General features: G+C 56.6%; 2 protein-coding genes across 2 annotated transcripts in view; one reads left to right on the plus strand and one right to left on the minus strand.

Moving 5' to 3' along the window:
* Positions 1-820: 820 nt before the first annotated feature.
* On the minus strand, positions 821-13,158 carry RGP1 (RGP1 homolog, RAB6A GEF complex partner 1). The gene is made up of 8 exons (XM_056848652.1): positions 13,043-13,158; positions 11,364-11,500; positions 9,292-9,375; positions 5,853-6,002; positions 5,624-5,773; positions 3,387-3,514; positions 3,108-3,285; positions 821-1,050 (listed from the first exon to the last, which is right to left on the minus strand). The coding sequence occupies exons 1-8, from the start codon at positions 13,156-13,158 to the stop codon at positions 821-823; spliced, it is 1,173 nt and encodes a 390-aa protein (XP_056704630.1).
* Positions 13,159-13,452: 294 nt separating this feature from the next.
* Positions 13,453-22,635, plus strand: part of GBA2 (glucosylceramidase beta 2) — a 29,516-nt gene continuing 20,333 nt past the window's right edge. The window contains exons 1-4 of the mRNA XM_056848051.1: positions 13,453-13,631; positions 13,811-13,902; positions 14,027-14,142; positions 14,266-14,484. Of these exons, the coding sequence (XP_056704029.1) occupies positions 13,453-13,631; positions 13,811-13,902; positions 14,027-14,142; positions 14,266-14,484 (606 nt within the window). The remainder of the gene's footprint in view (positions 13,632-13,810; positions 13,903-14,026; positions 14,143-14,265; positions 14,485-22,635) is intronic.

A 22,635-nucleotide genomic window follows, 5' to 3' on the forward strand; every position in this document is an offset into this window, starting at 1 on the left:
CACTCTGCCAAGGAGGGACCCTCAGCACACTACCACTCTGCTGGGGCTGGTGAGGGGAGGGGGCTGCATCGAGGTTTCCAGCAAAGCCCTCATCCCCTGCCCACACCTCCACCACTCTGGCCTGTGAGTTTAGGGGCACCTGTGGCCTCGTGACTGGGCTCCTTGACCCCAATAACCGTGGAGAAAGGCAGGACAGCAGCCCACGGTGAGGGAGCCGGCCGGCCGGCCAGGAGTCACCCCCAGGCCAACACTCCCGTAGACCTGGCTCCACCCTCGAGAAAGGAAGACCCGATCGACGGCTCCAGGGGGTCCGCGTGTGTGAAGACCAGGCCGAAGCAGGGGAGGCTCCAGGTGGTGCTGGGAAGGCCCTCTCAGGCAGGCCCCAAACCTTCGCCCCTACCACCCCAGCCCCCCCTCCTCCCCACTGGAGACAAGCAAGGCCTGTGCCCAGGCTGCAAAGGAGAGGCTGGCCCAGGCCAAGATTTTCCAGGTCAAGATTTTATTGAGAAACACACTCAAGCACGCACGCACGTGTGCACACACACACGGCCCCTCGCTTCTTCTCCCAAGCCAAAGGCAGCCCTTTCCAGAAGGGCAGGAAATAGGTCTGGGGCCGGGGAGGAGTGATGTCCAGGCCCCCTTTGGAAGGGCACACAGAAGGCAGCGCCACCTTCTCGCTAGGCATATGCCAGCTGGGGGGGGCACAGGGCAGCAGGAAGGGGCGGCTTCCCGCTCCCTCCCTCTTCGGGCTCTCTGCCACTGGAGCCTTGAGCAGTACAAGGCCGAGCCATGGGGTCCGCAGGAGGCCCCCCCCCAGTGGTCAGATGGTGAGGGTATTGGTGCTGGGGAACTGGGAGACGTACGAGGCCAGGAGGGGGTTGGTGGGCAGCACTTTGATGGGCAGGTCCCAGCTGAAGGTGTCCACGTCCATCTGCTCCACCCCCGTCCAGCTGACGGCTCCTGCTTGGCCCCCGGAGGCCCCCCCACGCAGCTCCTCCGCCGCTTCCCGGGCCGTCACAAACTCAAAGCGCAGTCGCCACTTCAGGGTCACTGGAGAGGAAGGGTTAGGGTGAGGGTCTGCCTAAGACCAGCCTTGACCGCAGACGCACCCACCTGGCCACAGGCAGACCTCTGTCTTGAGCCAGGCCCTCCATCCATCCAGGCCAGCCCTGACCTCTCAGACCACTGCCGGCGGCTCTCCAGGATCTCAGGCAGAGACAGGTCTTTCCCATCACCTACCACCTGCCTCTTTTAACTGGAGATGCTGCCGGAGATTGAACCGGGCACCTTCTGCATGCCAAGCAGAGGCTCTGCTGCTGAGCCACAGCCCCTCCCCCCCAGCAGCCTCCACTCCCCCGCAGCAGCCTCCCCCCCACCGCGGCTAAAGCCCAGGGACCTTCCTTGACTGCCGCTTTGCACTGGTGGGGGGGGGGATGTAGCATAAGGACGGTGGGGAATCTCTCCGGAGGGGATGAGGGAGGGCCCCCAGTAGTGACGGGGGTGGGGTCCTGGCGGTCCCCCCGCAGCCATCAGCGAAGCATGGGAGCTGCCCAGCGCAAAACCGCTCCTGGCTCCCCATGCTCAGAAGAGCTGACGGGTGGAGGGCTGCCAAGCAAGGAGCTTCCCCGCCCGGGGCAGGAGCAGCTGGCAGAATTATCTCCAGGGGCTATTCTGAAGGCGCCAGGTTGAAGGGCAGAGAGGAGGAAGGTGGTGCCCGCCTGTTCTTGCTGCCTCCAGACAGAGGAGATGGGCGCCTGCCGGTGACCCTCAGCTCCAGCGGCTCTCTGGCTCAGGGCACAGCAGAAGAGCTCAGGCCTTGGGGTTGCCAACCTCCAGGTGGGGCCTGGAGTTCTCCCAGAAGCGAAACTGAGCTCCAGGCTAGAGAGATCTCTTTCCCTGGAGGAAACGGCCGCTTCAGAGGGTGGGGCTCTATGGCATCACACCCCTGCTGCGCTCCCTCTCCAAATCTCCAGGAATTTCTCAGCCTGTAGTTGGCAACCCTCCCAGGCCTTGTTTGCTCCCAGCCCCCAAGTTCACTCCTTCTGTCCGTCTGTCCAAGGGATGGGAAAGGCCCTTCTCTGTCGGGACAGACACGCTAGACACGCCTGTTCTCATAGCCACGGCAGAAAGTTCACCGGCCAGTCAGGAAAAGGACTTTGTATATCTTTGACAGCCAATCAAGTTGAAGAAAAAGTAGGATTATCGCTTTTTAGTGACTAGTAAAGTGCTAAATGTAGCCTTTTTAATCTTGCTTGAGTAGTTAACAAGCATGATCATATATCATCTCAGCACACCTGTGTATGATTTCAAAGACTCATACTGAGAACCAACCACTTAGCTGTAGAATAATCATTTATAAAATTATGATTTTTTAAAGATAACAGTGCGACTGTGTGTGTTTGTGTGTTTCTAAAGCTTTCTAAAGCATTCTGAAAGTTATTTGAAATCTCATTAAAAGCTCGTATAATCAATTCTGCTTGAGAAATGTTAGGAGACGTGTTCTTTTCTTTGCATGCTGTCTTTCGGTTCACATAGTCTGTACCTGTATTTATTTCTTATTCTTTTGCCTAAAGAAAGAGCTGTGTCTTTTTCCCAATAAAGACCATTAACTCGATGAAGGTTTCTGTCTGTTTTGCTGGCGCAAGGGGGGGGGGGGCGGCACACAGAACTCGCAGAGAACTGCTGTGCCCCAGCAGATAAGCGGCCCCCTCTGCGGAGACCCCGTTGAGGTCTCCAAGGCGACTCGGCTGGTGAGAATAACCCTCCCACCAGCAGTGGTTCAGACCTCTGAACAGGATCCGGGGCAATTACCTCTCCTGACATCTTGGCACAAGCCCCCACCCCCACCCCATAGGCAGGCTAGGCAAGGAGGAAGCGCCAACCCAGCTTGGCCGGCCCCCTGCGATGCGCAGAATGACATCATTATTCTGTGCCTCCTTCTGCTCCCAGGGAAGGGGTCCAGTCTGGGCCTGGGAATGAGCGACCTTCCTTCCCTTCCAGGCACTGAGCCCGCACAAATCCCGGCCTGGAGTCAAGCCTGAAGGACTGGGAACGGGAGGGGCCCCCGCCCTTGGGCACGCCAGCAGAAAGAAGGGCCAGCAACTCACCAATATTGGTGCTGAATCCCGGTGCAGAGCTGAGCGGAATGGGCAGGCTGAAGCTGGTTTGGGAGGTGTGCAGGCAGGACTCCTGGTGGCGGGCGTGGGTCCCGTAGGAGACCGGCTGTCCGCGCCGCCGCTGGAAGGCTTCCTGGACTCGCTCCTCTGTCTGCAGGTTCACCGAGTACTAGCCAAGGGGCACAGCAGAAGCCACGAGGACCGGTGAGCCCCACACCGCTCGGCCACTGCGAAAGCCCCAGCCCCGGGGTGGGGTGGGAGGAGCCTCACCTGCAAGCACGGGATGTCCCCCGCAGAGAAGTCGAATGTCCCAACAACGTCCTCCCCAATCTTGTAGACAGTCTTGAAGATGCAAAAGGAAGCCACCTTGCCCCGGGAATTGCTGATGTTGTACAGGTCTGTGGACATAGAGAGAGGTCGGGGGGGGGGGGAGCCCATCTTCATCACAACCAAGACAGCCAGGGTGGGGTAGTGGTCACTGTGCTGGACGAGGGTCTGGCAGCTTCCCATCCCCCCTCTGCCAGGGACGCTCACTGGGGGACCCTGGGCCAGTCACTCTCTCTCAGCCTAAGTATTCAAACCGCTTTAAGGGTAGCTGTGCTGCGAAAACGTTTTAGCCCAACAAGGGTGCCGCGGCGAAAAAAGTTTGAGAACCACTGGCATAAGCTACCTCGCAGGGTTGGTGCAAGGACAAAACAGAGAGGAAGACAGAATTATGTTGTAATCCACTTTGGATCCCCACTGCATAGAAAAGTGAGGCATAAATATAGAAAGAAACCAAAATTGAAAACATGATAATCAAACAGAATAACCCAAAAACTGGCAGTAAAGGGACACAAACCAAAATTAGAGCTGCCCAAAGAATAAACATATTTTGAGTGGTGGACGGGGCCATCACGTCGCAGCTCATTTACAGCAACCTCGTGGGGTTTTCCAGGCAAGAGACGTGCAGTGGTGGCTTTGCCATTGCCTGCCTCTGCGTAGCAACCCTGGACTTCCTCGGTGGTCTCCCATCTAAGTGCTCACCAAGGCCGATCCTGTTTAGCTTCTGAGATCTGATAAGATCAGGCTAGCCTGGGCCATCCAGGTCAGAGCAAAACATGTTTTAGCAGGTGCCTAAAGGAAAACAAAGTGCCTAATGAACATGCATGGGGGGGGGGAGGTGTTTCAAAGCCTGGAGGCTTCCCCCCCGAAAACACCTTGATCCCGGCATCTACCCACTTTGCTGCTGAAGGTGGAATAAGGCATTCAGAGGTTCACATGGAAACTGAAGTCCTGCTGGCCCCCAGTGCAACTGGGGGCTTTAAAAAAAGGCAGCAACAGCCCTCTGAACTTTGCTCAGAAAGAAACTGGCAGCCAGCTTAAGCATGGGGAAATCACAGAATCATAGAGCTGGAAGGGGCCATGCTGGCCATGCTGGCCCAACCCCCTGCTCAATCCAGGGTCAGCCTAGAGCTTCCCTGACAAGGGTTTGTCCCGCTGCTGCTTGAAGACCTGCAGAGAAGGGGGAGCTAACCCCCCCCCAGGCGGCTGGTTCCACTGTTGAACAACTCTTACCATAAAACATTTCCCCCTATTACCCAGCCAGTACCTTTCCTCCTGTAATTTAAACCAATTATTGCAAGTCCTGTCCTCTGCTGCCAACAGGAACAGCTCTCTGCCCTCCTTTAAGTGACAGCCCTTCAAATACGTCAAGAGAGCAATCCTGTCCCCCCTCAACCACCTCTTCTCCAGACTAAACATTCCCAAGTTTCTCCATTTTCACCCCACAGTGGGCCTGTGGCCACTTTTCCCTTGCGTTTGCTCCTGACATATCTGAAGAAGCTTTTCTTGTTGTAGCGAGCCTCCCTGGCCAGCAGCAGCTCACTGTGAGCTTTGGCCTCTCTGATGGCTGACCTACAGTGCCCAGCAACCCACAGATACTCTTCTTTAGAGGGATGTCCTAGCCTCCATTTCTTGAACATTTCCTTTTCCTCCCTTAGCTCACCATGGAGTTCTCTGTTCATCCACATTGTCTTCTTAGATCCCCGACCATGTTTCCTTCTTGTTGGAATAGTGAGGGCTTGAGCTTGCAAGCGCTCCTGTTTTAGGAGAGCCCCCCCTCCCCTTGCTCCTTTCCCTTCCAGCAGTCTCGCCCATGGAATTACTCTCATTGTGCCTCTGGGTTCATTAAAACCTGCCCTACTAAAATCTAACAGACACGCATGTGGCTACGAACTTCCTTGGACCCCCAAAGCAAAAGGAATTCTAGGAGGACGTGGTCACGTCCCCCTAAGGTCCCCACCACCTTCACCTCATCGCCCATCTCTTGCCTGTGGTCAACATTCAGTCGAGTATGGCCGAGCCCCTCGTAGCTATACCTCCGCCGTTTGAAAAAGGAAGTTGTCGGCCAGGCAGGGGAAGAACTGGGGGACGCAGAAGGGGCCCTCGGGTCAGCCACCCACTCCCCCGCCCCCCACAGCTGGGTTTGGGAAACAAGAGAGCGTCTGTGCCAGGGAAGGACCTACGCAGGCTGCGCCGTGACGTGGCCGCCATCAGCAGCTCCGAGGCCAAGTCCGCCAGCCGGGAGTCCTTCTTGGCCCCTTCTTCGTCCTCCTCCAGGAAGGGGTTGGAGGGGGCCACCGCCTCGTCCTGCGGGAACTGGTAGTCCTGGAGTCCTGCAGAGAAAGGACCGGCATCAGCAGGCTCCGGCCTGGGCAGGCAGCCCCCCAGGCCCCAGAGGCGAGCCAGAGTTACCATGAAGCACCAGCACGCGGAAGGGGACGCGCAGAAGCTTGATGGGCGAATTGACCCGCTGGCAGCCGATGGTCAGCTTGTAGACATACTTCACCGCCTGGCCCCGGAAGGAGGGCGGCCCGTCCACCGGCAGCGTCTCACAGTAGGAGTCTAGGGGAGAAAGGCCAGATGCCCCCCAGGGATGAGCTCTCGGGGCTTTGAGAGGGAGGGGGCAAAACGTGTGTGCCGGGAGGTCTTCCAGCAAGCCAAACGGCGCTCAGCAGTGACTCTCTGCACCCGAGAGGAAGCTGCTGGCCACGGTGACTAAAGGAAACCCCCACCTCTGGATGCCAGTGCGAGGAGGTGGCCTCGGCGCCGTCAGCAGCAGCTGTTGGGCCCCTGTGCCAAAGAAGGTGCCAGGCCTGACCCAGCGGGGCTCTCTTGGTGTGGTGTTCCCCCACAAGTCTGAAGACAGCGGGTGGGAACGGGACTTTCAGAACACTTTCCTCAGAAGGAAAGGTGGGATACAGATATTGAAATGACAAGGCTACATAGAATCATAGAGTTGGGAAGGGACCACCAGGGTCATCTAGTCCAACCCCCTGCACAATGCAGGAAATTCACAACTACCTCCCCCCCAAACACCCCCAGTGCCCAGAAGATGGCCAAGATGCCCTCCCTCTCAGGAACCGCCTAAGTTCATAGAATCAGCATTGCATATAGGGCAGGGGGACGGGGGGGGGGGTTGCTCCCCTTTATCACAGCGCTCTCTCTGTCTTCCCATGGGCCGAATTCATACATCAGCGCTACATTCATTTTATTTGGTTCTTGTAGGTTATCCGGGCTGTGTAACCGTGGTCTTGGAATTTTCTTTCCTGACGTTTCGCCAGCAACTGTGGCAGGCATCTTCAGAGTAGTAACACTGAAGGACAGTGTCTCTCAGTGTCAAGGGTGTAGGAAGAGTAATATATAGTCAGAAAGGGGTTGGGTTTGAGCTGAATATTGTCCTGCAAAAGTATTGTCCTGTAAGTATCAAGATAATGTGCTAATGAGGGTATGGTATGTTAATATGGAACCATTGTATCCTGAAGTGATCTGTTAATGTGTGTAATCCAAAGCTAATCTGTATGGCTATTGTTGAATGTTGTCTTTGTCTGGAGGTTTTTCAGGGCAGGAAGCCAAGCCTTATTCATTCTTAAACTCTCCTCTTTTCTGTTAAAGTTGTGCTGATGTTTATGAATTTCAATGGCTTCTCTGTGCAATCTGACAAAATAGTTGGTAGAATTGTCCAGTCTTTCAGTGTCTTGGAATAAGACCCTGTGTCCTGTTTGTGTCAGTCCATGTTCAGCCACTGCTGATTTCTCAGGTTGGCCAAGTCTGCAGTATCTTTCATGTTCTTTTATCCTTGTTTGTATGCTGCGTTTTGTGGTCCCGATGTAAACTTCTCCACAGCTGCAAGGTATACGATATACTCCTGCAGAGGTGAGGGGGTCTCTTTTGTCTTTTGCTGATCGTAGCATTTGTTGTATTTTCTTGGTGGGTTTAAACACTGTTTGTAGGTTATGTTTTCTCAAAAGTTTCTCCATCCTATCAGTGACTCCTTTAATAAATGGCAAGAATACCTTTCCTATGGGAGACTGTTTTTCTTGAGTTTTCTGATTTTTGTTTGGTTTAATGGCCCTTCTGATTTCATTCTTGGAGTAGCCGTTTGCTAGCAGTGCGTGATTTAGATGATTAGTTTCTTCCTTGAGAAACTGTGGTTCACAGATCCGTCTTGCACGGTCCATTAATGTTTTGATTATTCCTCTTTTCTGTCGGGGGTGGTGGTTGGAGTTTTTGTGTAAGTAGCGATCTGTGTGAGTTGGTTTCCGGTAGACCTTGTGACCTAACTGAAGGTTTGTTTTACGGATGACAAGGGTATCAAGAAATGGGAGTTTACCCTCAATTTCCTTTTCCATGGTAAACTGAATGTTTGGATGGATATTATTAAGATGGTTTAGAAAGTCCATTAATTTTTCTTCACCATGGCTCCAAATGGTAAATGTATCATCTACGAACCTGAACCAGACTGTAGGTTTGTAAGGTGCTGATTCTAATGCTGTCTTTTCAAAATATTCCATGTAAAAGTTTGCTATTACTGGACTGAGTGGACTTCCCATAGCTACTCCATCAATCTGTTCATAAAATTCTTGATCCCATAGGAAATAACTTGTTGTCAAACAATGGTGAAATAAGGCTGTTATATCTTCTGGAAAAATCTGGTTAATCAATGAGATTGTGTCTTTTACTGGAACCTTGGTAAAGAGGGATACAACATCAAAACTGATTAATATATCCTTTGGATTGAGTCTTAACGGACTGATTTTGTTGATGAAGTGAGTTGAATCTTTGATGTAAGAAGTGGTTTTTCCAATGTGGTCCTGTAGGAGGGTGGTCAAATATTTAGCTAATTCAAATGTTGGGGAACCAATGGCACTCACGATGGGTCGGAGTGGAACGGAATCCTTATGAATTTTAGGTAGTCCATATAATCGTGGTGGTTGTGCTTCAGTCTTGCATAGTTTTCTGTGTGTGTCGGGATGAAGAGTGGAATTCTTGATCAGAATGCTAGTTTTCCTGGTAATTTTGCAAGTTGGATCTCGTTTCAGTTTTTTGTATGTGGCAGGGTCCAGAAGTTCCTCAATCTTCTTTTTGTATTCTTCTGTTTTCATGATCACTGTGGCATTGCCTTTGTCAGCTGGTAGAATAATGATTTCTGGATCTGCATTGAGGGTCTTGATGGCGTTTCTCTCCTTGCGTGTTATATTGCTAGCAGGGGGCTTTGCTTTTCGTAGAATTCTTGCTGTCTCTCCTCTTATTTCCTCAGCATCTTCTTCAGGTAGATTACGAATGGCAGATTCTACATTTGCAATGATGTCTTCCACTGGAATTTGGGTGGGAGTGACTGCAAAGACCACGGTTACACAGCCCGGATAACCTACAAGAACCAATGAACTCTGACCGTGAAAGCCTTCGACAATATTCATTTTATTTCTTTGGGAAAATCTTTCTTAGGTTCTTGTAGGTTATCCAGGCTGTGTGACCGTGGTCTTGGTATTTTCTTTCCTATTTTCTTTCACACAGCCCGGATAACCTACAAGAACCAATGAACTCTGACCGTGAAAGCCTTCGACAAAATCTTTCTTAATTGAGCTCTCAATGCAACTCATGATAAAATCATACTGCCCCAACATAAAACTGCCCCAATATTAAAAATTTCAGCCTCTGCTTCCCAGGGCCCCTCCGGCAAGTGCTGGAACCGCAGGCCAGCTGCCTCTCACGCAGCGCCTGAATACGGCACTGGCCCCGGCACGAGAACGCCCCGCTTGCTCCCTGGCGCCCAGCTGAGCAGCTCCCAGCCCAGCCCTTATGGCTCCCCTCTCCCACCCCCAAAAATAGGGGAGGGGGAGATGGTGCTCACAGGTTTTGGACTCGCCAGGATCCAGCCGCAAGTCACAGAAGAGGATCTTGGGAGGCGTCGACAGGATGCACTGGCCCCGCTCACCTGCAGAGAGAGGAGTGCCATGGATACAGTGCCCTCTGCCAGCGCCCCTCACCACCCTAGCTTGTGGCTGCCAGGGAGTTCCATCCCGAAGCGCCCCCCCACCCGGCATGCCTGCCCCACAAAGGCTAGCCATCAACCTCTAGGGCACCAAGTGCCTCTCCCACAGGGGGGTGGGGGTGCTGGACATGCCCGGTATCCTTTTTCTCGAGTCACATGCATGGTGTGTCGGGGTGGGGGGGAGCTCCATCTGGCCATTCCGCCACAGTCACCCACCACGCTTTGGCTGCGCCCAGAGCAGAGGACGGGAATATGGATGGCTCTGAAGCGTGTTCAGAGACTTCAGGCAGCCCTGGTTGAAGCGGCCAGTGCCGCTGGCTGGTCGAGGTGGAGGCTCGGGCAAAAAGCCTCCTTCGCTGGCTACTGGCTTTCTGGTTGAAGCCTTTCAAGTCTGAACCCACGCTGAGCCCATGGGCAATTCTGGAATGGTGGGGAGGGGTCCTGACAGCCACCCCAAAATGGCTGCCGTGGGAGGCAGGACCAGCCACAAAATGGCTGCCCCATGGGCCAGGCCAACCTCCACCCCAGAGGCAAGTACGGCCTGCTCGACAACAAGGCAAGGGTGGGGGATGTGGTGACTAAAGGTGGATTTGGGGAAGCCTCATCCCTCCCCCCACCCCACAGAGCTGGACTCTCTGATGTCCCTCCTCTCCTGGTTCCCGAGGTGCCTTTAAGCCATGCAGGCTCTCACCAGGGCACGTGGAGTCCTCAGAGCCCTACGGAGCCCACCTGGCTGTGTTTAAAGACGGCTGGTGAACAAGCAGGGGCACAGGAGGGGCACCCCTCCCTGAAGCGATCCTGAAGTTATGCTGGCAAAATTGTGGCACCGCCCATAGGGCTGCACTGAAGGTTCCAGAAGCCCCCATCCCACTTGGCGCAGCCCTGCCCCCACAGCCAGAGCCGGCTCTGGAAGCCAACCAAGAGGTGGGAAGACAGGGAATGCCAGCCAAGCCCCCTCCAGGGCAGCTAATAAGGGCCCCACCTTCTTCATAAACACCTGCCGGGGCACAACACATCCCAGCAGGGAGGTTGCGTGGCCCAGGATGCTGTCCCACGGCCCCAGACCTGTGGACTCAGCGTGGGCAGGGAGGCCCACAGGGGGGTGGGGCAAGCCCTTGGAAAGAGGACTTTGGAGCACGGGGCTGGCATTGAGCACACAGGGCTGGCACCTGGTCTGTCAGGAGTGCACCTCTGGACCGTGGGGCTGGCACCGAGCACGAACAGCCCCCCCCCCGTGAGAGCAAAGTCCACACTCTGTGCAGCTGAGCTCTCCCTCTGAAGCAGCTTTTCAGGGGAAAGAGCTGCGTAGCCAGGACCCGACGGAGAGAACACACTGCGACAGGCCAGGAGCCAACTGCAGGGTTTCCCCTCTCGTCACACCCCACCCTCACCAGGGCCTACTCTGACATAAACCAAGAGGCCACGGCAACTGCAGAACGGGCGACGTGGCCTCCTCCCAAAACACCCACGCTCGCAAAAAGGAGCGCTCCTTTGAGGGGGGGTGCTTCCTCTCCAGTCCCGTCCTTCCCCGGGGGGCTCGAACGGTCCCAGTGTAACCGAGAAATTGTTATGTTGCCACCGCTCTCAACCACTGCCATGGGGGGAGGGGGGAAGACGCAGCCAGCGGGCAGATCTCGGCCTTGAATAGCTCAGCAGCAAGAATGCGAAAGGCCTGGGCACCTTCCCATTCCAGCCTCCGTTGGCATGATATTATTTCCATCGTTAGGGCATTAAGAACAGGATTATTATTTTTAGGACTACGATCAAGAATGTTCATTTAATAGTTGGCTAATGGGCCTCTTAGACAGTGAGGCGCAAACAGGAAACATCGGCATCTGTCAGGCGTGCCCAGCCCCACTCATTCCCAAGCAAGCCTTCCTCCCCCACTCAGCCCTGCCCCCCCATCTCAGCCGGGGGGTGGGGCCGCTCACCTCTGTTGGGGACAAAGACAGTCTCACTCTCGGCTTGCACGTCATGGCGGCTGTTGTCTGGCGGGGGGAGGGCCACTCGGCTTTCACTGGCGTGGAACTGGCAGTGGATCTGGGCGCTCGCCCACGCCAGCATCTCACTGGGGGGGGCAAGAAAGCAGAAGGGACTGTGAGAAGGGGCTGGGCTGGAAGGCAGGAGGGCAACCCACTCCCCACAGCTGAAGGGCGGCCACCTGGGTGCTCAGAAAGGCTGCCACTTTCTCCTCTGAGGTGCCGCCACCCCCCCCCCAACAAGGCCAGGAAACAGGCAGCTGCCTCCTGCAGCCCTGGGCTCCCTGGCTTGGCCTTCAAAGGCTGCCCCGCCCTCTGGCCAGCACAAGTGGGTCAGCCAGCCTGACTTCCTGGCAGGCAGGCAGGCCTGGGATTGGGGCATCCCTTTTCCAGCAATGCCTCCCCTTAGAATCATAGAGTTGGAAGGGACCACCAGGGCCATCAAGTCCAACCCCCTGCACAATGCAGAAAACTCACAACTACCTCCCCCCAATGACCCCTACTCCATGCCCAGAAGATGGCCACGATGCCCTCCCTCTCATCATCTGCCTAAGGTCATAGAATCAACATTGCTGACAGATGGCCATCGAGCCTCTCCTTAAAAACCTCCAGGGAAGGAGAGCCCACCACCTCCCGAGGAAGCCTGTTCCACTGAGGAACCGCTCTGTTAGAAAGTTCTTCCTAATGTCTAGATGGAAGCTCTTTCGATTTAACTTCAACCCATTGTTTCTGGTCCGACCTTCTTGCAATAGAAAACAACTCGGCACCCTCCTCTACATGACAGCCCTTCAAGTACTTGAAGATGGTTATCAAATCCCCTCTCAGTCTTCTCCTCTTCAGGCTAAACATACCCAGCTCCTTCAACCTTCCCTCATAGGACTTGGTCTCCAGACCCCTCACCATCTTGGTTGCCCTCCTCTGGACACATTCCAGCTTGTCTACATCCTTCTTAAATTGTGGTGCCCAGAACTGAACACGATACTCTAGCTGAGGTCTAACCAGGGCAGAGTAAAGCGATACCATCACTTTGTGTGATCTGGACTCTATACTTCGGTTGATGCAGCCCAAGACCGCATTTGCCTTTTTAGCTAGCGCATCACACTGCTGGCTCATGTTCAGTGTTTGGTCTACTAGGACCCCCCCCCCCCGATCCCTTCCGCACACACACTCACTGCTCAGCCCAGTCTCCCCCTGAGGCCCAGGTGGGCAGCTGGCGAGTGCTCGGCCACCCTTTGCCCCCAGCCGGTGAGAATGGGGGGGGGGGGCGACGCACCACAGGCGCTGGTGGCCCAAGGGGCCAGCAGCACGCCCGCGCCCACCCAGCAGGGGGAGCGTCTCGCCCGCCCACGCGCCCACCCCCTTGAGCGGGAGAGCCACGCGTGGCCCATGGAGGACTCGGGACCCATCCGCTGGCCTTGGGAGGGAGGGAGGGAGGGGGGGCTCCTGCAGCAGGTGGCCCCCCCGCGCCCTTTGGAAGGGGTGCAGCGGCTGGGGTGGGGGCTCTCCTGCCGGGGGTCCGTGGGGCCGCCTTGCGCAGCAGCCCTGCCCCTCCCCCCGGCGGCCACAACGGCCCTGCGAGGTGGGCCGGGGCGGTGGGGCGCGTCCCCGCCCGCCGGGGCCGAGAGGCGCACCTGGCGTCGGGGGTGGCGTCGGGGGGCCGCGGGTTGCGGAGGGTGACGAGGCACTCCAGCGCCTCCCCGGCCAGGAAGGCCGGGCCCCGCGACAGCGCCGCGCACACCTCGATCATGGCGCGCGCGGGGGAGGGGCAGGGGCAGGGGCAGGGGGCGGGGGCGGGGCCTCCGCGGCCACTTCCGGCGCGCGCGCGCCAGCACTCGGGGCTCTTCCAGGCCCCGCCCCCACGGGGACTCGGCGGGCGGGCGGGGGAGGCGCGCGCAGGCAGGCAGGCGGGCAGGCAGGCGGAGGCCCCGCCCCCTGGCGCCCCGCCCCGCCCCCCCCCTCCCCTCAGTGTGCGGCGCTGTGCTGCGCTGCGCTGTGCTGTTCTCTCGTCTCCGCTGTGCCGCCGTGCGGGGGGGGGGCGGCGATGTGCGCGGCGGGGGGGGCCCTGATGGGGGGCTACGAGGGCGGGTCGGGGGGCCGGGGCGTGCCGTCGGCCGGCTGGCGCCTGTGCCTGGCCCACCGCTTCGCCGAGAAGAGGCAGCCCTTCCGCGCCGGCGACGTCTCCACGGCCAACGTCTTCAAGCACCTCGGCCTGGCCGTGCGGTGAGCGCAGCGCTCTGTGCATGCTCAGAGGGAGGGGGGGGGAGGGCGGGGCGCGTGGGGGGGGGCCGGCCCGGCCCGGCCCGGCCTGGGACCGGGGTCGGCTGACGTTGCGGCCCCCACCCCTGCCTCTCTTCTCTCCCCCTCCCCCTCCCCCCCACCCCGGGCCGGCCCCGATCCAGGTACTTCAGGTGGTGGTACCGCAAGACGCGCGTGGAGAAGCGGCGCCCCGTCATCGACCCCTTCAACCCGGAGCCCCTGCGCCAGATCTACGGTCAGCCCCCCGGGGGGGAGGGGAGGGGGCCTCCCTGGGGAGGGGGTGGGCTGCCTCCCTCCCCCCCTCCCCCTCCTCCTAACCAGCCGCCTTCTCTCTCCCTCCATCCCCCCCCCGCCCGCAGGCTGCCCGCTGGGGGGTTTCGGGGGCGGCACCATCACCCGCGGCTGGCAGGGCCACTTCTGCCGCTGGCAGCTGAACCCGGGCCTCTACCACTACCAGGCGGTGGTGGCCGACCAGGTGGGTGCCCCACGGGGCGGGGGGGGGGGGCCCTGGGCAGCCCTCTCCACCCCCCATCTGCCTCAGAGTGGGGGGATCTTGGAGGGGCGCCCTCTCTCACCCTGCTCTTCCCCCCCCCCCCAGTTCACAGTCTGCCTGCGCCGGAAGGGCCGGACGGTGTACCAGCAGGTGCTGTCGGTGGAGCGCCCGGGCAGCCTGCAGGGCTGGAACTGGGGCTTCTGCGGCCACTACGCCTTCTACCATGCCCTCTACCCGCGGGCCTGGACCGTCTACCAGCTGCCCGGGCAGGACGTGGTGCTGACGTGCCGGCAGGTTGCCCCCATCATCCCTCACGACTACCGGGTGAGCCGGGGCTGCTGCCAGGCCTCTCTCACCGGCTGGCTCGGCTTCTTTTTCTTCCCCTTCTTCTTTCGCGGGCTCTCTCCAGGAAAGAGGGAGGGGCAGGGTGGAGCCGCCGCTGCCAGAGCTCCCAAAGCCCGCCCGGGGCTGTGCCACCTGCCTCCTCTGCTTAGTAAGGAGTCCCAGGCAGGAAGGACGAGAATCGTAGCCAGAGGGGACTGGCGGCAGCAGGAGCGGCTTGCTGCTCGACCTGTTCTCGGAGGTCCTGGGGAGAAGCCGGCCGGCGGCGGCTGGTGGAGAGCCAAACCGCGCTGGTTTCTTGGCAGGTGCCACCCTTGGGCAGTCTGTGTGCCTGACTTAACTTCCTGGATCTGCTTGGGTTTGCATCTTTTTCTGTGGTGCTAAGCAGCAGAGCCAGCGTGGTGTAGCAGTTTAGAGCGGTGGACTCTAATCTGGAAAACCAGGCTTGATCCCCCACTCCTCCACATCAGCAGCAGATGCTAATCTGGTGAACTGGGTTGGTTTCCCCGCTCCTACACACAAAGCCAGCTGGGCGACCTTGTGCTAGTCACAGCTCTCCTAGAGCTCTCTCAGCCCCACCTACCTCACAGGGTGTCTGTTGTGGGCAGGGGGAGGGAAGGTGATTATAAGCCGGTTTGATTCTTCCTTAAGTGGTAGAGAACGTCGACATATAACAGCCAACTCTTCTTCGCATTCCCCTAAATGCTGCCCTGCAGGAAGGGGCCTCCTGACTTGCGGGTGGGGTCTTGCTGGGCACCCCTCGCCTGGCGGACCACCCCCTTGGAGTCTGAGACCTGGTCCTGCCAAGGCGGCCCCAGGGCCCCTTCCCCCTGGGAGCGCAAGCCTGCAGTTGGGCAAGTGGGCAGAGGCTCTGGAAACCCCCGGCAGAACGTCATCAGCAGTGCTCAGAGGGCTGCGTGATGGCCGAGGCAAGGTGTGGTTTCCCGTGTTTCTTACACAGGGTTGTATCTCGTTACAGGGTTCTTGAGTCAGCTACACATGGCAGTCACATTCATGACCGCTCAGCAGGCAAACCTGTTAACAGGTGCATAAAACTTGTATTCGCACGGGGCTTCAGGTGCTGCCGACGGAACAACCATCTCTGGCACAGCACAGACAGTTCTGCTTGGTGGCATGTGAGCAGCCTTGTGCTGTGCCAGAGTCCCGTGCCAGGCTTTCTGTTGACGGTTGCCACGCAAGCTGTAGGGGGCAGCCGGAACTCCAGACAGTCTGGCGCTCCGGGCAGCTGGGCTCCTGGCCCAGTGTCAGGCCTGTGTCTCAGATAGTTTCGTTTTCTCACAGACTCTCCTTCAAGGACTGTTTTCCCCAAACCCCATTCCTGTTCCCTTTGAAGCTTGCAGATGTCCGTGGGAGCAGCGGCGCCTCTGTACTGTTTGTAATGTGTTCGAAATAATCTCATGAGACTGTACTGCTGAGTGCTTTTTTCAATGCTTTTATATTATCAAGTGCATGCCAGTTCCCTCCATTGCTGTCTTGGGTTCTCTATGCTCTGTTTGCCTTTGTTACCATTAAACCAACTGCTTTGGACAACTACGTCTCCTGCTGTGGCTAGTGGTTCTCGATAGGGCAAGTGCTGACATTAAGACAGCAATCATTTCTTTCACCTGTCAGGCTGGAGCCCCGGAGGGTTCGCCTGCCACTCGGATTGGAGCAGGGACGGTGCTCTCCGAGTGATCTACCCGTGGCTGGAGCCCCGTGTGGTTCGCCCGGACCCGGCGGATCTGTTCCCCGGGTGACGGGTTCCTGCTAGAAGCCCTGGAAGGCTTCCATCCGTGGTCCCTTCCGTTGGGAACAGCGACTGACGACCCCGAACTCATACGGGACGTTATAGCTGAGCTACATCGAACTGATGCGGAAGTTAATCGCCTGACTGGACTTGTTCGTGCTCAGTGGCGTTCTCTAGCCGCGACGGTCCCCTGGACATCTGACGTTGGGGATACCAGCGCCAGCCAAGACCTCCATACCCTTGACTGGTTGGTGGAAGATGCTCGGTTGGCGGCTGAGGATTTACAATTGCTGACTAGCCTGTTGGCCGGACTTACTGCCTGTGAAATGCAAACAACTCTGACCGCGGCCCCGATCCGTTCTGCCGACATGGCGACCCCGGTCACACCACCCCCCGAGCTCTGCCGAGCGGAAGTGAAAGCGGTGGCCGCCTGGGTGGCTGCCCTCTTCCAGGGCCACACTGCGGCCACTATTTCAATGGCTGAATTCACGAAACATCTCACCCCCGACTTCGGCATGATGCAGCGGCCTTGGCGGTACAGATCCAGCCGATGTTGGATCTGGCAGATCGCGCTGAGCTCCTCTACACTTTGGAACAGGAGGCCCTTCCACTCGTTACCACGGCACTGACTGCCAAACTGAAAGCCGACCAGGCCCTGACGGAGCTCAAAAGAGCGGAGGAGCAAGCACAGACAGCGGCTGAAGCGGCAAAAGCTCGGGCTGAGCAGGAGGAGAGAGAACGCTTGGCCGCCGAACGGGCGCGGAGCGGTGCCTGCCCCCGACTGCCCGGGGGCTATGAATTACCCCTGTTCTCCCCGTCTTTCGTCCCGTCGCGTATCGTTCAACGCTCCCGCAGGTTGGCGGGGACTTTGCCCGAGAGACCAGACAATTCCGACGAGGAGGACTTATATGGTGGTGAGTCTCTCTGGGCCACTAATTTACGGGTCAGCCAGTCCCGCCAGGCTGGCGACGAGGTATTTTTGCTACGTAACCAAAATCTGGGCCTTATGGAGCAGGTGGCGCACTTGCAGGATCAACTGACCTTAGTACTCAGGGACAACGACCAGTTACAACGTGCTCAAGCTTCGCCCATTGCCCCCGCTCCCGTGACACTGCAGCAGCCTCCACAACAGCTGCCACAACAACCGCCGCAGCAACCAGCTGCGCCGGTGGTTCCTCCTGACAGAGGCCCCGCAGCTCCTGGCGGGGGCCCCGTCGCTCCTGGTGGAGGACCCATAGTTCTGGGCGGAGGCCCCGCAGCGCCCGGCAGAGTTCCTGTTGCACCTGCTTTACCGGTGCCACCGGGTGCACCGGGGTTACCAGGAGCCCCAGTTCCTGGATACCCGCCTGTACCCCCAATGCCATGGAAGCCGTCGAAACTGAAGGTTACTTATGACGGCTCTGTTGAAACCTTACCCCGTTTTTTGCATCATGTGGATAGTTATATGAGGGAGCAAAGACAATTCTTCCCTACCGAAGATAGCCGCGTCCATTTCGTTGCCTCTCTGTTAACGGAAAAAGCGGCCGACTGGATGATTCTCCAGTTTGATACGCGGTCCTGCTCCATTCGCTCCCTCGACAATTTTATGTTCGCCTTGCGACGGCGCTTTGAAAATCCCTTCATGGGAGAGAGAGCCAAAGCGGAACTTTTACAACTCAGGCAAGGCTCCTCTCCAGTTCGGGAATTTGCAGACAAATTCCAACGACTCGCGAGTAAGGTAGTGGACTGGCCTGAAGCTACCCTTATCCACTACTTTCGAGAAGCCTTGCCACCCAGACATTTTGAACTGGTCTTATATGCGAGGCGACCCAGATACCCTTGAGGACTGGATTTTACTGGCCGAGGAAGTAGAAAGCCGCCGACGATTCGTTTCACTAGTCTGAAATAGGACCAAGGAGAAAGGCGGGCAAAAACCTCCCACCAAACCTTCGACTCCCAACCCGCGGAGACCAACCCTACTCCCACTGGATCACGAGTCCCGATTCCAGAGAGGAGCCTGTCTCGTTTGCGGTGTTATGGGCCACTTTGCAGCGGCTTGCCCTCAACGTCCAGAACCCACTCGACCAAGCGTACCGCCTCGAGCTCGGGGACGACCTCAACGCAGAGGCACCGCGGCCACCTGCAGCGCAGCGCCAGGACGACCCACACCCTCTGCACTTCACGTCGGAGAATCGTCTAGTCTCTCTGCACCCATCGACCCCGTAGGGTCCCGGATTACAAGTGCCCCAGTGGGGGACAGCTCTCCTTCCGACGAAGATCATCAATGGAATTCCATAGCTCTAAATCTGGAATCGCCTCTTGACCTGTCAAAAAACGGATACGGTCTGTGGTGAGTGGAGCGTCCCCACAGACCCCTGCGGAATCTCCTGCAAAGCCCAAGGCTCCTGTCATGATGAGTGAAGTCGAAAACACTGTTTATGTGGACGTAGTGTTACAACACTATAAAAAGAGCCCCCAGTTGCGTGTCAAGGCGCTCATAGATTCCGGCTGCCGGCACTCTTTAATCAATGAGGCCACGTTCGCAGCCCTAGAAGTCAAGTCTGAAGAGCTACCGGCTCCCGTCCAATTTGCCCAAATGGACGGTAGCCATTTTAAGGGGGGGGGCGGTCGACCGTCGCACACGGGGGGTGGTGATGGGTATCGGATCCCATTGGGAGCAAATAGACTGTCCGAAGTCGTTTTGGGGATCAACTGGCTCAAAGGACACAGTCCCTCCATAGACTGAGAAGCTGACACTATTACGTTTACCAACCCTGGATGTGAACGGCATCGACGTGAGGTCGCGGTTGTACTTCCACCCGCCTCAGCCTTAACCTCCGATGCTCTACTGCCGACCCCTTTGCCCGAGGTATACCGAGACTTTGAGGACGTTTTTGATGTAAAAGAATGCGATGCCTTACCCCCTCACCGCACCACAGACTGTGCGATTGAGGTAGTGGGAGACTGTAAACTGACTAAAAGCAAGATTTACCCTATGAGCGTTTCCGAATGCGCCGTGCTACGAGACTTTTTAGATAAAAATCTTGCTCGAGGGTTCATTCGACCGTCAACCGCCCCCAACTCAGCCCCTGCTTTCTTTGTACGTAAAAAGACGGGTGACTTGCGCTTATGCATTGACTTTCGAAAACTCAACGCAGTCACCCAAACCAACGCCTACCCCATACCGTTGATCTCGGACATCATAGCACAACTAAGAGAGGGGCGCATTTTTACTAAACTGGACTTGGTTGAAGCTTATTACCGGGTCCGAATTCGGGATGGGGATGAACCCCTCACAGCCTTCTCGAGCTGCTTCGGAATGTACGAATTTCTAGTGATGCCTTTCGGGTTAAAAGGGGCCCCTGGGGTCTTCATGCAACTCATTAATGAGATCCTCCATGATTTATTATATCGGGGCATGGTGGTTTATCTTGATGATATCCTTATTTACTCTAATACCATGGATGAACATATTGCTCTGGTCAGAGAAGTGTTGCAACGTCTCAGGAGCAATCAGCTCTACGCTAAGTTGTCTAAGTGTGAGTTCCACCAGGAACAATTGACTTTCTTGGGATACATAGTTTCACATCGGGGCCTCACCATGGACCCTACTAAGATTCAATCTGTACTTGATTGGGCTCCTCCCTCCACCCGCAAGCAGGTGCAGCAGTTTCTCGGCTTTGCCAACTTTTACCGTGGTTTCATTACCAGCTTTGCTCAGGTGGCCCTACCGATCGCTGACCTCCTTGAAACTAAAGGTAAAGGGGGGTCTGCTACGTTGCCCACCGCCAAGGTACATTGGACTGATCAATGCCAAACTGCCTTTGTAACTCTCAAGCAGCTTTTCACTTCTGAACCTGTGCTGCAACACCCCGATCCAAACCGCATGTTTCTTGTGCAAGTTGATGTGTCGGACGTAGCCATAGGGGGGGCTCTTTTGCAAAGGGGACCCGACGGTCTTCTTCGCCCCTGTGCTTATTTTTCTAAGAAATTTGCACACTCTCAACTAAACTGGCCCATTTGGGAAAAAGAAGCTGCAGCCGTCCATCATGCCCTCACTACGTGGCGGCAATTTTTGGAAGGTTCCAGAGTCCCCTTTGAAGTCTGGACCGATCACAAAAATCTAGAAGCCCTCACGGGGACCCACAAACTGTCCGCAAAACAACAACGTTGGGCTGACTTCTTCACTCAGTTCCGTTTTGTGCTCAAACACATACCTGGAAAGCAAAAGGTGCTAGCTGATGCTCTTTCCAGGCTTCCCCAATATCCAGTGAAAATCGACCGTCCTACGGACTCTTTATTCACCCCAGCACACAGGGGAGTGTGAGGGTTCCCAACCTCCCTGTGCAAACTCCATAAAATCACTTGCTCAGACGGTCATGCAGAAACAAGAAACTTTATTGGAAGCTTCAGAGAAGTACAGGCCTTACACTGGTAAAGTTGCAAGTGAATCCAGATTCACAAAGACAGAATTATAACCCCTACAGGGAAGCAGATGTCAAACGTGTATTATGGGAATCTATGAGATAATTGTGCATGGTACAAAACATCAAAGAACTCAGAGCTTGTTAGTACTATCTACCCACCAAGGCCACAGTGGTGGAAGGGAGTCAGTAAGAGCAAGGGAGGGACGTGGGAAGAGGGGAGAGACATTCCAACCTGGGGCCCGTCAGACGCTGCGCCTGAACCAAGGAAAGTCAAGAGACCTGGACTGCTTTTACGAGTCCGGGGGGGGGGGGAAGCATACAAGGCAAAGGCCTACCAAAGGCCAAGCATCCAGACCCTCACATTCTGCCCCCCTTAAGGCCCCCCTCCCCCGAGTCCGGGAGGACGAGGCTTGTCAGGATAGGCAGAGTGAAACTCTCGAACCAGACGGGGAGCCGCCACATGGGGGGCGGCCACCCACTCATCCTGGCCGGACCCCAGGTGCTTCCAGCGGACCAAATAGAACAGTTTTCCCTTTTTCAGTTTAGAGTCCAACACTTTAGAAACTTCAAGATGCGATTCCCCTCCCACAACTGTAGGAACTTCAGATTTAGGGAAGGGGTGGAACTGAGGGGCAGCGACGTACGGCTTAAGTAGGCTGATATGGAACACCGGATGCACCCCTCGAAGAGACTTGGGAAGTTCCAACTCTACCGTGACGTAATTGATCACCCGGGTGATGGGGAAAGGTCCTACATACTTGTCACTAAGCTTTTTACAAGGCCGAAGTGATCGTAGGTTTTTTGTGGAAAGGTAAACCTGCCCTCCCACCTTGAGTTCCCACCCCGGAGACCGATGTTTATCGGCCTGGTCTTTGTACTTGCGCTTGGCCCTTTCCAGGTTCTTTTGCAGCCAGGGCCAAGTGGTCTGCACTACTTGAATCCAATCCTGAACCTCCTGCACCCCCTCAAGTTCAGGAGTGATGTTAGGAGAACCAAAGGGTCTAAAGTCCTTTCCATAAACCACGTGAAAAGGACTAAAACCTGTGGAGGAATGGGGGGCGTTATTGTAGGCATATTCAGCAAAAGGCAGTAGGTCTACCCAATCGTCCTGGTGGTAATTGACATAACACCTTAGGTAGCATTCTACTACAGCATTGACACGTTCGGTCTGACCATCGGTCTGGGGGTGGTAGGCTGAAGAGAGTCCTTGCTCTTCCACCCCCATGACTTTCAGGAAGGCCCTCCAGAATTTGGCCACGAACTGAGCCCCTCTGTCAGAGAGGACCTTCCTCGGAATCGAATGATGCTTCAGCACGTGATTAATAAACAGTTTAGCCAACTTCTGGGCCGATGGTAGTCCCGTACAAGGAACAAAATGAACCTGTTTGGAGAATAAGTCTGTTATCACCCACAATACAGTTTTTCCCCGACTTGGGGGCAAATCCGTGATAAAATCCATGGCGATCACTTCCCAGGGCATGGTCGGGGTCTCCAGAGGCTTTAAGAGTCCGGGAGGCTTTCCCATCCGTTTTTTGGCCGTGGCGCAAACAGGGCAGCTGCGCACCTACAACTCCACATCGGCCCTCATACCTGGCCACCAAAATTGACGCCACAATAAATGCAAAGTCTTTACAAACCCAAAATGCCCCGCAAGTTTGGCCCCGTGAACTAGTCCCAGCACCTCTTTTCGGAGTACCTCGGGGACATAAAGCTTACCTCCCTGCAACCACAAGGAGCCCTGTTGGTCGAGATGTGCGGGGAGCGCCTGCTGATCCGCCTCCCTCAGAGAAGCGTCCCGGAGCCGCTGTTGGAAGGCCTCCGGGATTCCCTTGAGGAGGGGAACATCCTGGCGGTGGGACTGGGACCGGGTGGTTACTGCGAGTCCCAAGACTTCGCCTCTCTGTTCAGGGGTAAACAGGGAATCCACCGGCCGGTCAAAGTCATTGCGGTATTGGGGGAGCCTAGAAAGAGCATCCGCTA

The sequence above is a fragment of the Euleptes europaea genome, chromosome 4 (assembly GCF_029931775.1).
Source record: "Euleptes europaea isolate rEulEur1 chromosome 4, rEulEur1.hap1, whole genome shotgun sequence".
Taxonomy (NCBI): Eukaryota; Metazoa; Chordata; class Lepidosauria; order Squamata; family Sphaerodactylidae; genus Euleptes; species Euleptes europaea.